The sequence below is a fragment of the Neophocaena asiaeorientalis genome, unplaced genomic scaffold (genome assembly GCF_003031525.2).
Source record: "Neophocaena asiaeorientalis asiaeorientalis breed wild unplaced genomic scaffold, Neophocaena_asiaeorientalis_V1.1 scaffold30, whole genome shotgun sequence".
In the NCBI taxonomy this organism is placed as follows: domain Eukaryota; kingdom Metazoa; phylum Chordata; class Mammalia; order Artiodactyla; family Phocoenidae; genus Neophocaena; species Neophocaena asiaeorientalis.
The window spans coordinates 5,556,747-5,568,815 of record NW_020174923.1 but is presented as its reverse complement, the minus strand read 5'-3'; the positions used below and the strand labels follow the sequence as shown (position 1 = coordinate 5,568,815).

The 12,069-nt window shown below is 59.6% G+C and overlaps 1 protein-coding gene across 1 annotated transcript in view; it reads left to right on the top strand.

The window, feature by feature from the left end:
* SDK2 (sidekick cell adhesion molecule 2) overlaps window positions 1-12,069 on the top strand; it is a 106,611-nt gene that overhangs the window by 57,184 nt on the left and 37,358 nt on the right. Inside the window, 10 exon segments of the mRNA XM_024761133.1 lie at window positions 1,118-1,239; window positions 1,987-2,096; window positions 2,198-2,348; window positions 4,839-5,076; window positions 5,854-5,969; window positions 6,648-6,837; window positions 8,053-8,151; window positions 9,141-9,335; window positions 10,404-10,605; window positions 11,704-11,826. Of these exon segments, the coding sequence (XP_024616901.1) occupies window positions 1,118-1,239; window positions 1,987-2,096; window positions 2,198-2,348; window positions 4,839-5,076; window positions 5,854-5,969; window positions 6,648-6,837; window positions 8,053-8,151; window positions 9,141-9,335; window positions 10,404-10,605; window positions 11,704-11,826 (1,546 nt within the window).

Here is a 12,069-nt window from a genome sequence, read left to right as displayed (position 1 = left end):
GCCTCAGTTTCCCCATCTGTGTCTATGGAGAGACGCACTGGATAGCCACGTGGTCCTGTCTGGGTCTGTAAGTCTGCTTGTGCGATGTGGCCAGAATCCCTCAACCCGCCCACCGAGGTGGTTGAGATACCTGAGCTTCAGTTGACCCCAAGTGATAAACTAGTGCTCACCTGGCCCAGAGCTCAGTGCATCTGTGCACTTAGCCCTCCCAACAACCCTGAGGTAGGCAATATTATTATCATCTCCATTTTACCAAGGAAGACACTGCGGCACAGAAAGGTTAGGTAACTTGCCCAAAGGCACACAGCATCAGAGGCAGTGGAGTTGGATTTCAACTCAGACAGTCCGACCCCAGAATCTGTTCTCTTTCTGTTCACCCTGAACCCCAAGGTTTCTGGTCAGAATACAGGGACTTCAGGAATTCCCTGGTGGTGTAGCGGTTAAGAATCCACCTGCCAATGCAGGGGACACGGGTTCGAGCCCTGGTCCTAGAAGATCCCACATGCCGCGGGGCAACTAAGCCCGTGCGCCACAACTACTGAGCCTGCGCTCTAGAGCCCGTGAGCCACAACTACTGAGCCCGTGTGCCTGAGCCCATGCTCCACAAGAGAAGCCACCGCAGTGAGAAGCCCACACACCTCAACGAAAAGTAGCCCCCGCTCGCTGCAACTAGAGAAAGCCCGTATGCAGCAACGAAGACCCAACGCAGCCAAAAACTAAATAAAGTTAATAATTAAAAGAAAAAAGAATACAGGGGCTTCCTCCCGTCCTCACCCCTCCTTCTAACCTCCCTCAGCCATCATTGGTTTGGGAGGGCTGTGATGGGTTATGTGTAGATGGAGAGGATTCATTCAGGAAGCCCAGCCCCCGTTTCCTGGCCCTGGGGGGTTCTCTCAGCCCCGAGCCTAGCTCGGTCCCCGGTCTGAACACAGTGAGCCTTAGATGCAGGGCCGCAGGCCATGTTGTGGGTTGAGGCCTCGGCCATGTTCCTACTCCTAGGTGTCTAGGAAATGTTCAACACACAGACTGCCCCCCGCCGCCCCATGCCTGGAGAGTCCTGTGGGGGGGTGGAAGGACCTTCTTCTCACTCCTTTCCTGCCCTGTTTTCCTTTTCCAGAACTCCCAGGAGCCCCCACCAACCTGGGCATTTCCAACATTGGCCCCCGCTCCGTGACCTTGCAGTTCAGGCCAGGTTATGATGGGAAGACCTCCATCTCCCGCTGGCTGGTGGAGGCCCAGGTAAAGCTGCCGGAGGAGAGCCCTACAGCCTGGGCAGCCTGCTCCCCGGCCTTGGCAGCACCCCTGCTCTCCAGAGCAAATCACATGTGTGTTTCAATCTGTGTGAGTTTCACATGCAACTATCAGAAGGTCAGATACACCAAAAATGCCCACAGTTCCACCTCCACCTCACCTGTGCGCTACATGTGCGTACCTGCACACACACACACACACACACCCCCCCCCTCTGGTCAGGGTGGTGACTGGCTAGCCTAGAGAAATAACCAGCTGCTTCCTGCAGCCCTTTACACCCATGGGTCTCACCTTTGGCTGCACCAGGGGAGTGTTCGGAAGTTCCAGCACCTGGGTCCCACCCCTAGAAATTCCGATTTTGACTTAGCTGGGGTTTTAAGAAGCATGCCAGGGTGTTGGGGAGACTCACCTGGGAAGCTTACTGTTGATAAATATGAGGACTCCTGGGCACCGCCCCCAGGGATTCTGATTGGCTGGGTCAAGGGCAGGGCCCAGGAGTGGGTTTATAATAAGCATCCCGCGAGATTCTGATGCAGGAGGGCTCGGGGTCACACTTGAAGTCTTGTTTAAGGGCCTGGAAAGATGGGGGGCCCCCTGTGGTGCCCTCCGGGTGAGCCCAGGGGTTTGTGTCAAGACCTTCCCTGGGCCGGGCTATACCTCCCGGGAGCTGGGGCTCAGAGCACCCCCATCTCAGCCCAGCAGGCTGGCCAGGTCTAAGGGTGTCTCCATTTTCAGGTGGGCGTGGTCGGAGAGGGAGAGGAGTGGCTGCTGATTCACCAGCTCCCCAACGAGCCCGACGCCCGGTCCATGGAGGTGCCCGACCTGAACCCCTTCACCTACTACAGGTAACGGGTTAGGAAGGGGAGGGGGCTGCCCGGCCTGGGACGGGCTTTGGCCCTGGGGTCCTGCCCTCGCCCTTTTGCTCACCCGTCTCCGCCCATCTCAGCTTCCGCATGCGCCAGGTGAATATCGTGGGCACTAGCCCACCCAGCCAGCCTTCCAGAAAGATCCAGACCCTCCAGGCGCCGCCTGACATGGCCCCAGCCAACGTGACGCTGCGCACAGCGAGTGAGACCAGCCTGTGGCTCCGGTGGATGGTGAGGCTCCCGCGAGGGCGGTGGGGGTGGGATGTCTCCTCGGGCCTCAGCACCCTGCAGAGGTGTCACCGCCTCAAAGCAGGCGTCCACCGGATTACCTCCAGGCCCCTTCTCTGTCCTGAGCATCAGTCTTAGTCAAATGAACAAACGCCCCACGTGAAAAGAAGCTCGAAAACACTGCTTATTGAGCATTGCCACATGCCAAGCATTTTACATTATTTTTCTTCCATTTAATCCTCCCAGTAATCCTGCAAAGGACGTGGTACTGTCCCAATTTACAGCTACGAAAACTGAGGCTCCGAGAGGTTAGGGATTCACCCACAGTCACACAGCTCCCAGGGGTGGTTCTGGGATTCGGATGTAAGTTGTCTCACCCACCAAGTCAGAGAGTGAGGGGTTGCTTCTCAGGTTGAGGGGGGAGGTCGGGGAGGCATTAGTCTCTGTCCCCGCAGATCAGGGCTCCACATCGAGGGTCATTACCCCGGTGACCCTGCACGAGTTAGTAATACGTGCAGAGAGCTTCTCCTTCTGCCAAGCTGGGTTCTGAGTGCTGTCAGAGTTGGACCTTGAACCCTCTCCACGAGCCTGTGACAGTGATCCTGGCCCCCACTTTACAGATGAGGAAACTGAGGCAGAGAGAGGTGGAATAACTGGCCCAAGACCCCCCACACCCCCTAGTTAACAGCAGGGCTCGGGATCCCAACCCGGGGAGTCTGGCCCCCAAAATCCGCCACCCTAACCCCTGAGCCAGCCCATCTTCTGGGGAACAGGAGAGAGCATTTCTCCCCCAGGACATCGCCTGGAACCGCGTTTCCCGGCGCGGACGCCACAAAGCAGCAACCCAAGAGGAATTCCTAGACAAGCAGACATGGGGCCAGCACCGAACGGCCCGGCTCCTTAGAGAATCCAGGAATGATAGCTTCAGGGGGAGCTGCCTGCCTCCACTTCACCCGGCCCCTCCGGCCACGCAACTCTTTTTTGCTTCCACTAAAGATGTCTTACTAGTTGCCCCAAACTCAACTTGCAAAACCCCAAGCTGTGGGCTGGGATTTACCAGAAAGTCATTGCTGCCTTTCGCTTGCCTGGACAAGCCTGATGGAGGCGCTAATGGCCATATCAGCCCAGACGAGCGCTAGTTATGAATGACGACGCCCCTCCCAGGCGGCTGGGACCAGCACCACGCAGAGCTGTCAGGCCCAGTTCGCCCCTCCCCGACCCCCCGCTTCTCACCTCAGCTCTGCTCCCCTCCAGGCTGCTCCCCGCATCCCTTCTGCATCTCACTTTAAGGTTTCCAAATACTAAAAGGCTAAAAAGTCTGGTACGTAGGGTGGGAGCTGGAGGGGGAATAAAAGGCAGTGGTTGCACTGTGCAGGGCCCTGGGCCCCTCCGGTCTCACCTAATGGCGCATGGCCCGTTGCCTTTCCTTAGCAGGTAGGAGAGCATGTGATCGAGGCCCATCTCAAGCTCTCAGGCCCATTGATTGCTGTCTTAATGGTCTCTGGTCTGCTTCACTAAGTGTCTGTAGGAGCGGGGGCTGGCAGGAGGGACGGGGGATGTAGGCGGTGAGGCAGAGGCCGAGCAACCAGAGAAAGTAGGTCAGGATGTGCAGGGCCTGTGGATCATGGGCTCGTTGGAGCCTCTGGGGAAGCAGAATGCGGGCAGGTGAGGGCTGAGGCTGCCCCAGCTCCAGCCCTGTCACCTTCAGAGGAGAATCTGAAGGCTGGGCCCTCAGCTCGCCCCTGCTTCAGATCCCAGGCTGCCCCCAGTGTACAAAGACCTCCACTGCTTGTCAGCACTGCCCAAGTTCATCCACATGACCTTGAGCCGGTGACCACAGCCCCGCCAGCCTAATCATAGGCTCAGGAGATGAAGCTGTCTTTTTGCTCTTCACTGAGACTCAAACAAAAAGAAGGAGGCTGAAACTGCAGCGGGAGAGACGGAGGTGTGCCGGATAGAAGGACCTCCTGACGGTGACTGCAGCTCCACCCATGCCTGAGTTGCTGCCTTCACATGCTTGCTTCTCCAAGGGCAGACACAACCTGAGACCAGGCGTGCCGTAGGCAGTTAAATACGTATATGTTGGCAGGCTGAGTGAGGGAGTTAAGTGGCAGAGACAGCCACTGCCAAAGGTGCTGAGTGTGGGACAGACAGCCTTTATGCGTCTCTTCACCAGGGCCACAGCATTGCTAAGACAGCAATCAAACCCTGGCAGGGTCATAAATTTGTCACCTGCACAATGAAGAGGGGATGCCGCCTCTCCTCTGAGCCCAGGGTAGAGAGACAGGGAGATGATGGGACTGTCAGCAGCACAGTTACACAACTAAGCCACACCCAGGGGTGAGAGCGCCTCACATGGGTGCTGACGGGCTGGACAGTGCGCTGGGTAATCCCGAAGGCTGCCTGGAAGAGGCAGCTCGAGCCAGGCAGTTCTTCCATACGCTAGGTGGACCTGGCCTCACAGCTGCTTTTCCCACCCCTGCCCTCCTGCAGCCTCTCCCAGAGATGGAATACAACGGGAACCCCGAGTCGGTGGGCTACAAGATCAAGTACAGCCGGGCGGACGGCCACGGCAAGACGCTGAGCCACGTGGTCCAAGACCGCGTGGAACGGGAGTACACCATCGAAGACCTGGAGGAGTGGACGGAGTACCGCGTCCAGGTGCAGGCCTTCAACGCCATCGGGAGCGGGCCCTGGAGCCAGACGGTGATGGGCAGGACCCGGGAGTCAGGTACTGCCCCCTCATGCCAGCTACCCCACCCGCTTCACCTCCCTGGAGCCTGGGGATACCCCCCCACCTTTGTCTCTCTGCCCTCAGGGCCTTCTAAGGGCTCAAAGGCTGGAGCTGTTGTGCGAAAATGTCCTGGGCTCCTTTTCCTATTTGTGCTCAGCGTCCCGCAGAGTATCCTCTGTGTGTGCGTGGCCGCGCCTTCCAGAACCTGATTTACCCAGCACTGCTTCCAGAGGTTCCCAGGAGGGGCTTCCCGCCTCTGTGTCCCCACTTTTAACCCTGACACCCAGCAGTGCCTGAGACCCCAAGATGGAGGGGGGGGTGGGGAGAGGGTACGGGTTGGGTGAGCTCTCAGAACATTCCAGAAGCAGCAGCGGCTCATAGGGGCCTGGCAAGGGGACACCCACAGAATATGTGCTCCCGGCCTACAGGCAGCCCTCATCCAGCCACATGTGGCGTGTAGCTCTGTGGCTTTTTCCTAACGCCCTTTAAGTGATGGCTGCTTTCCCACCCTAGCCCCTCCCCCACCCCTCGCTGCCACGCCGGCAGGAAATGCAGCCTCACCCTAACGTTAGTCTGAGGGGGGATAACGGGGAAGCTGATCTGAAGCCAGAAGCAGCGTCTGCGACACTCCGGAGCCAAAGGCATCATCGTCACAGAATAATTTGCTATTTGGGGACCGTGCCCCGTTTCCTCCCTCAGACCCCACTCCACCCCCTCCACTGTCGGGTCCGTTCTGGGTCCTGAGCTGCTTCTCTCCGCTCCTTTCTCCCCCAGTGCCGTCCTCGGGCCCCACCAACGTGTCTGTGCTGGCCACCACCTCCAGCAGCATGCTGGTTCGCTGGGGCGAAGTCCCAGAGGCCGACCGCAACGGGCTGGTGCTGGGCTACAAGGTGAGTCCCAGATCCGAGCACGGGAGGGGGCTGGAGCCCCTGCACCCACTTCCCTGTCCCGGCGCCCTGTCCTCGAGACCCCCTGGGGCCCAGGACTCTGCCTTCTACAGTGGACACAGGGGGATCTGCCGGAGGCATCCGTTGGTCACCATGACGACCAAGGAGTCCTCCCTTGGGGGTGAGGAAGCTTCCCATGAAGGCCTGAGGTCCTTGGGGCAGCTCTGCCTCCCCCAGGAGGCCACACTGGGTGCCCCAAGCCTCACCCTCAGCCCCGATGGGCCCAGCTTCAATTTCCATTATCTTCTAGAATTCGTCCCAAAGCTGCACCTACCGCCCCAGCCTGGAAGTCAGGAGACGTAGCTTAACATCCCAGCTCTGCCACTACTGGCTGTGTGACCTTGGGCAAGTCACGCCCCCTCTCTGGGCCTGTTTTCTCAGCTGGATGCTCTCTAAGGAACCTTCCAGCTCCATGGCTGACTGCATCTTTGTGTTCCCCTCCCTCCCCGAGCACTAGGCTTGTGTAACCTGGGAACCAAGCCCCTCCAGGGAGCCCCCCCAGGGAGCCCCAGGTCCACCCACTCATCCTCACCCACCTGGCTCCTGGGGAGGAGATAGGAGAGGTTCTGGCGGGACCAGACCCAGGCCGGAGGCCCTCACCCCTGCGCTGGGCTCCAACAGGTGCTGTATAAGGAGAAGGACTCAGACTCCCAGCCCCGGTTCTGGCTGGTGGAAGGGAACTCGTCACGCAGCGCCCAGCTCACAGGTCTGGGCAAATATGTGCTGTACGAGGTGCAGGTGCTAGCCTTCACGCGCATCGGGGATGGCAGCCCCAGCCATCCTGCCATCCTGGAGCGGACGCTGGATGACGGTACGTTTCCGTCCCTGGGAGCCTGGGGAAGGCTGAGAGCTGCGCTTTGTCCACCCCTACCCTGCCCAGCCCTGCCCTGCCCCTCTGAGGTCTCTCTCTGCCCCAAAGGGAACCGTGGCCTCAGGCTTCTGCTGGGGGAAGCAGGTCACTGAGGGCCACCAACCCCACTGCAAGGGATGCTAATTACAAACTGTGCATCCCTAAGGAAGAAATGACAATGCAAGGGCAGACTGGCATCTGATCCAGTCTCTCTGGGACAGGCTCTCTCCGAGTGCAGGTCTGTGCAAGCAAAAGGCTTGATTTTTTCCTTTACACGAGCCTACGGGTCCTGTTAGCAAACGAGTGACGCCTGCCGGGCTCCAGGCATTCATCTCTGCAGCAGAACTCCCCATCGGAGGCTGAGCTGACAGGTCCTTTGCCCCCCTTTCTCCTCCCCACACACATCCTCACATACTGCTCACCAAAAACACTTGTGGGGTCGGGACAAGAGTGCAAAACGAAGCCCAAACACCATATGTCTCTGTGTTCTAAAGTGATAAATCACGCTAATGATCTGTTAAATTAAATATGTTCTACCCTCCTGCCTTGACAGATATACCCTCCTAATGACCTGGAAGGCCAAGTTCAAGTTTAGAAATCTCAGATTTCTTGGCATTCCCAATTAGATCGAGGCAGCCTGGGAAGAGCTGCCCCCCCCAGCCATCCCCCGCCTCTGCCACCCTGTGGTCTCCCCCCCGCCCCCATCTCCTCTGGCCCATACCATTCAGTTTCCATCCATTTGCCCAAAACACCTGCCCCTTGGCCATCCCTCCGTCCAGAGGGACAAGTCTAACACCCTCAGGAGGGTGGTTCCGGGCCCCTGTAGAAGGGAAGCATGTCTGGGGCTGTTTGGGCAGGGAGCTCCAGATCCACGGATTCCAGAGTGAGGTCTAGAAAGAGGAGTGGTGTGTGCTTGGGGTTGGCACTTTCATTTGCCCCAAAGCTGGAGCCTTGGTCCCTTCTAGTTCCTGCCAAGTAATGCATAAACCTCACTGATAGCATCTTCACGTCCTGTGTGAGGACACGGTGCCAAGCACAGACCCACACTCCTCAAAAGTCCAGCGAGCAGAGTGACCCCTTCCCCTGCCACCCGCCGTGCTGCTCTGCCAGAGCCGGGCTGGTCTAGGGGCTGAGCAGCAGCTGCAGTGTCACCTGCTTCTGCTCTGTCCCCTCCAGTTCCGGGACCACCCATGGGCATCCTGTTCCCAGAGGTGAGGACCACATCGGTGCGGCTGATCTGGCAGCCCCCCGCTGCCCCCAACGGCATCATCCTTGGTAAGCCTGTACCCTTCCTGGGCCCTGGCTGCAGGAAGAAGGAGGTATAAGGTTTAAAGGAGGCAGTTCAGTCTTGGCAGGAGAGAGGCTAAGCCCAGAACAAGTGTCCACATGTCCTCAAGAATGGTTGTGAGTCTAATTTCTCCTACTGGAAATCTCAGCCTGTAAGATTATCAGCTGGAGGGCAAGGTTGGGACTTAGGTGTCTTAGGGACCATTGATCAGCTCTGTGCCTCCACGTGACCCAGGTCCCCAGGGGACTGGCCATCTGGTGAACCTCGGCCGCTGTTCCTAAATGTAGCCAGGTGAGGGCGCACTGGCTGGCTCAGCCCAACCGCAGGAAACGAGGCCTAAGGCACCCAGGAGGGATGCTACAGGTCGGAAGCATCATTTCGTAGTCACGGTTCCTACTAACACACACACACGCAGACACACACACACACACACGAGAAGACTCACAGGCTTGAAATGAACAGCTCTGTGAACTTGAGCAAGTCGGCTTCCCTCCGTGGCCTCAGCCCCTCACCTGTAGAACGGAGGATCGGACCACCTGTGCCCGGTCCAGGGCTCTCAGTCCTGGCATCGTGCAGCACCTGCCCCCCGTGAAAGCTGCGCCTCTGGAGACAGAGTCGATGGGGCTGGGGGGTTGGGGGCTGGGGGGAAGGCGTTTGGGCTTAGAAAGACCTGGGCTGGAACTCCAGCTTGGTCAGTTCCTGGCAGGTGGCCTGGCCTCCCTGAGCCTCAGTTGCCTCGTCGGGGGCTGGGCTGGGGGTTGCAGACGCTGCATAGAGCACCTGCTCGTGTCCCCCGCAGCCCCACCCCCCAGGTGACAGCTGAGGACGCGGGAGCCGCCCACAGGGCTTCAAGCAGACCAGCCACAGCCAAGGTGGGCAGACACAGCAGTGGCCGAGAAAGGACTGACCCCTGCTCGGGGCTCCGCAGCAGCTTGCCCCACCTCCCAGCACGGCCTGTCTCCTTCCTTCCCCGCAGCCTACCAGATCACATACAGGCTCAACGCCACCACGGCCAACGCTGCCACGGTGGAGGTGCTCGCGCCCAGCGCCCGCCAGTTTACGGCCACCGGCCTCAAGCCAGAGTCCATCTACCTGTTCCGCATCACGGCCCAGACCCGCAAGGGCTGGGGAGAGGCCGCCGAGGCCTTGGTGGTGACCACAGAGAAGAGAGGTGACTGCCCACCGGGACTGGGGAGGCCTGGGGGGCCTCGGCGGGGGGGGGACCCGCAGCTGGCCCGGGAGCTCACACCATCTCCTCGTGCACGGCTCAGGGTGGGCTAGTTGTGAGTCTCTTGCCCTGGTCCAGAATGGAAAGTGGGCTCAAATCTCTGAGGACAAGGTCAGCAAGGGCTCCAGCAGACTTCCAGAGCTGATCTGGGAGTTCCCCTCTCCAGGGTCCTGCCCTGCCCAGATTTTCTAAAGGGCGAGCCGGTGAGACCAGCTTCCTTCCTCTCTCCCCTCCTTCTCAAGAGGAGACCGTGTCCAGTTGGGTGGAGGATGGGACTGCAGCCTGGAGCCCTGGCTGCCGTCGCCCTGCCTCCCTGAGCTGGCTTCTCGCCCAAAGTTGGGTTCCCCAGAAGCAGGCCTGAGCCCCAGATCCCTGTGAGCGTGATTTATTAGACAGTGTTCCCAGGAAAAACCAGGAGGACAGTGGTTCTCAGCCAGGGTGCCCTTGCCTCCACCCCGGGATACTGGGCAGAGTCTGGGTGTCACAGGTGGAAAGGAAGTGCCCCTGGCATCTAGAGGGTAGAGGCCGGTGTGCCGCTACACATCCTGCAACGCACAGGATAGGTCCCGCAATAAAGACTCATCCACCCAAGAGCCAGAGCGCTGAGACCAAGAATCCCCGCCATGGGGCGTGGGAAAGTGAGCAGAGGCCAAGCTCTCGCAGGGGACAAAGCTGAGTCCCACCGAGGGAAATGTGGGCTCAGCCCCACGCCACTGGGGACAGCGGAGGTCCCATCTCAGCACCATGCAGACGGGGGCAAAGGAACTGGGGCATTCACACCACCTCACTGTCAGCCCTGTGCTGGGGCTGCCCTCGGGGTGTAAATTCCCAGGCACCTGGCCGTTGAGTAGCCCAGGGACAGTCGCTGGCCAGGAGCCACGGTGCTGACTGTTGGGACCTGCGTGCAGAAATGGGATGGGCTGGGGGGCATCAGTGCTCCCGGGGGCCGAGAAAGTGCACCCCCACCTCCGCCGTGGCCTCACCTGCTCCTCCCCAATCCACCCCCTCCAGACCGCCCGCAGCCCCCCAGCAAGCCCGTGGTGCAGCAGGAGAACGTGAAGGCACGCAGCGTGCTGCTGTCCTGGGAGCCTGGGAGCGACGGACTGTCCCCCGTGCGCTACTACACCATCCAGACCCGCGAGCTGCCCAGCGGCAGGTGGGCCCTGCACTCGGCCTCTGTGAGCCACAACGCCTCCGCCTTCGTTGTGGACAGGTGAGGCCCCCGTCTGTCCGCCAGCATCTCTGCTCCGCCCCTCCTGGCCCAGACCACGCCCACCCCCAGATCGCTTCCACAGCCCGCATCCCCCGGGACCTCTCCGCATCCACGCTCATCCCCTCCAGCTCTGTCCTAACCTCCCTCCCCACCCTCTCTGGAGCCTTGTTAGGGCTGCCTCTTATTATCTTTTTCTGGAGCCTAGAAGCCCCCTCCGTGAAAGGCTCGCCATCCTTCATTAGCTGGATTCCTCCAGCCAGGCGGAGTCTCCCTCTCCATCCTTAATAGGGGAGTGAAGCTTCGCTCCAAAATTCTGCCTTCAATTTAATTCCTAGTGGGATGTGTGTTTTTTTGTTTGTTTTGCTGTACTCGGGCCTCTCACTGTCGTGGCCTCTCCCGTTGCGGAGCACAGGCTCCGGACGCGCAGGCTCAGTGGCCATGGCTCACGGGCGCAGCCGCTCCGTGGCACGTGGGATCCTCCCGGACCGGGGCGCGAACCCGCGTCCCCTGCATCGGCAGGCGGACTCCCAACCGCTGCGCCACCAGGGAAGCCCGGGATGTATTTTTAACATTCCAGTTGATGAGACCGAGAGTTTTGAGCAATACTTTTCTCCTCACTCCCCCTCCCACCCTCAAAAAATCAGAAAGGAAACTGTTTGCCTGCAGAGGAAATGAGGCTTATAGAGACGAAGTGCTGGTTAACTCCTGAGACCCTCAGCCCTTCCTGAATTCACTAAATGCAAGAGAGGGCTGGCAGTCTTTGCGGGAGGTGTCAGCTCTGAGGGGAAGTCACTGGAGCTTTCCTACCTACAGGCTCCTCTGAGATAGGGGATATGTGGACGTTTCCACTTGGGGACCTTTGGCATCTAGCTGCGGCCAAGGTGAGGCCACGCCCTGAGCTGGCCTGGTCTAGGGCACCCCAGGGCCTGGCCCGAGCTCGTTGCCTGCGTAGCAGACCGTCCTTCTGAGCCTCCACGTTCCTGTCTGTTTGATGGACCCACAGCTGCTGGGGCTGCCCTGGGGAGATGGGAAGCAGGGACGGTGGGGCAGGGCCGTTAGGGGGTACCTCTGTTCATCAAACCCGATTCCCCTACACAGGCTCAAGCCCTTCACGTCCTACAAGTTTCGAGTGAAGGCCACCAATGACATTGGGGACAGTGAGTTCAGCAAGGAGTCGGAACCACTGACCACCCTGCAGGCCGGTCAGTGCCCTCCACCGGGGTCTCTTTCTCTTGGGCACTTGCTGGGCACTGGGCATTCTCTTCTGGGGGAGAAGCCTCCAAAAATGGGTGGGGCACTGGGCCTGCTGGGCCCTTGGTCTGGCTCCCCAGGCAGAGTCCCAAGGAGGTTTGGGCCAGAGGGGCCTTTGCCATGGGCTCAGTACCCACAGCCAGCCTGGCATCCTCGTGTTTTTCTTCTCTGTCCTCGAAGCTCATGGCCGACCCCAGAAAACCTCAGTGGGAG